Below are 1,800 nucleotides of genomic sequence, written 5' to 3'. Positions count from 1 at the left end.
GAACCTTTTCATCATCCAAAACTGAACTCCACACCCGTTAAACACTAACTTCCATGCCCCCCTCCCTCCAGCCCCTGGCAGCCCCCATTCTACTTTCTGTCTCTATGAATTTGACTCTTCTAGGTACTTTAATCATGCGGTATTTGTCTTTTTCTGCCTGGCTTATTTTACTTAGCATAATGTCCTCGTGCTTCATCCATGTTGTTGTGAATTTCCTCCCTTTCGAAGGACCGCAATAACCCCCTATATGCATATACCACATTTTGTTTATCCATTCATCTCTTGGCGGACACTTGGGTTGCTTCCAGCATTCCACTATTGTGAATAGTGCTATGAACGTGGTATGCGAATAGCTCCCCAAGACCGTGCTTTCAATTCTTTTCGGTGGGTATACTCTGAGGTGGGATTGCTGGATCATACAGTAGTTCCATGTTTAATTTTTTAAGGGGCTGCCATACTGTTTTCCACAGCAGCTGTGCTATTTCACATCTATCTCTGGCTCTTCCTTGTACCTGCTACTCCGAAAGGTCTTCGGAGCCCACAGGTGTGTTTTTTGCCCTCCTTCAGCTCCATGTGGCCCACCCGGACAATCTGGCACACGAGGCTGATGCGGGGCCGGATGAGGTCTGTGCTGCTGAGGTCCTGCAGTGGCAGATAGAAAACACATGAGAGGAGGTCAGGCTGAGTCACCTGCCGCCTTCATTCTCTTTTCTTTTCACTGCACGACAGAATATGCTCAAAGCATATTTCTCAATGCTGAAAAACCACAGCAACCCCTTTGACTTCCCCAGACCCATCTGAAAACTTTTATGGCAGAGAAAATAATTTCATATTCATAACAGAAAAGCACTATTCTTCAGTTCCTACTCCAAATTTACAAATGAGATAATAATTGATCTAAAGTTGCTAGTTTATCAAGTTAAGGAGGGTATTTAAAAACCAGGATGCTCATTGTTGCTACTTCCAGGATATATCTCAGTAGAGGATGAATTTCAGTGTCAAGTGAAATAACAACTTGCATAACACTGACATTCATTAGGTGTCATCACAAGCCTGCAATGACGTTTCATTTCATTTTCAAAACAATCCTGTGAAGCAACCATAGCACAGGCACTGTTTTCTATAATTATTCACCCGATTTGCGAGAGGTACCCACTGAGAGCTGCTCAGTGTATGTTATATAATGAGCGGTGTGCAGATGAAATATCAATGTTTTTGGGGGGCTGATGTTCTATATATTTGTAATATTCTGAAGGACGGGTGAGTAAACCCAGGAATGACCTCACATGTCTCATTCATTTTAACATTAGAAATAATTACACCACAAGTTTGTTTTATAAACAGCTGCCCAAGCAAGGCCTCTTTACTGAATCAAGAATGACTTTTTCAATAATCATTTCAAATCCAGGCCCTGTAGTTTTAGTTAATTCGGGTCTCCAAGATAGAAATATATACCAATGATAACATCCACCCTGAATTTCTATTCTAGATTCTGCAAGCCTTCTGTTAACAGAAAAACAAACACTCCAGGTGACAGGTTACATAAACATTGAGGCACACTGATATAGTAGACCCTTTATCCTTGAGGGATATGTTCTAAGACGCCCAGTGGATGTCTGATACTGCAGATGTTCTGAACCCTACTCATGCTATGTTTTTTTCCTATATATACATGCCCATGATAAACTTCTCACTTTTCACTTAATGGAAGCACTTTACAGCTTCTCTTTGGTATATCCGAATTTCCAACATCACTACTCTGGGGCTTTGGGGCCATCTTAAGTAAAATAAGGGTTACTT

The 1,800-nt window shown here is 41.5% G+C and overlaps 1 protein-coding gene across 1 annotated transcript in view; it reads right to left on the bottom strand.

Moving 5' to 3' along the window:
• Positions 1 to 1,800, bottom strand: part of LOC103606041 (dedicator of cytokinesis protein 5) — a gene marked incomplete at its 3' end in the record, with an annotated part of 132,284 nt that overhangs the window by 103,461 nt on the left and 27,023 nt on the right. Inside the window, exon 8 of the mRNA XM_008590639.1 lies at positions 513 to 642. Within this exon, the coding sequence (XP_008588861.1) occupies positions 513 to 642 (130 nt within the window). The remainder of the gene's footprint in view (positions 1 to 512; positions 643 to 1,800) is intronic.

The sequence above is a fragment of the Galeopterus variegatus genome, unplaced genomic scaffold (assembly GCF_000696425.1).
Source record: "Galeopterus variegatus unplaced genomic scaffold, G_variegatus-3.0.2 Scaffold6238, whole genome shotgun sequence".
Classification (NCBI taxonomy): Eukaryota; Metazoa; Chordata; class Mammalia; order Dermoptera; family Cynocephalidae; genus Galeopterus; species Galeopterus variegatus.
This window is presented reverse-complemented; position numbering and strand designations above follow the sequence as displayed.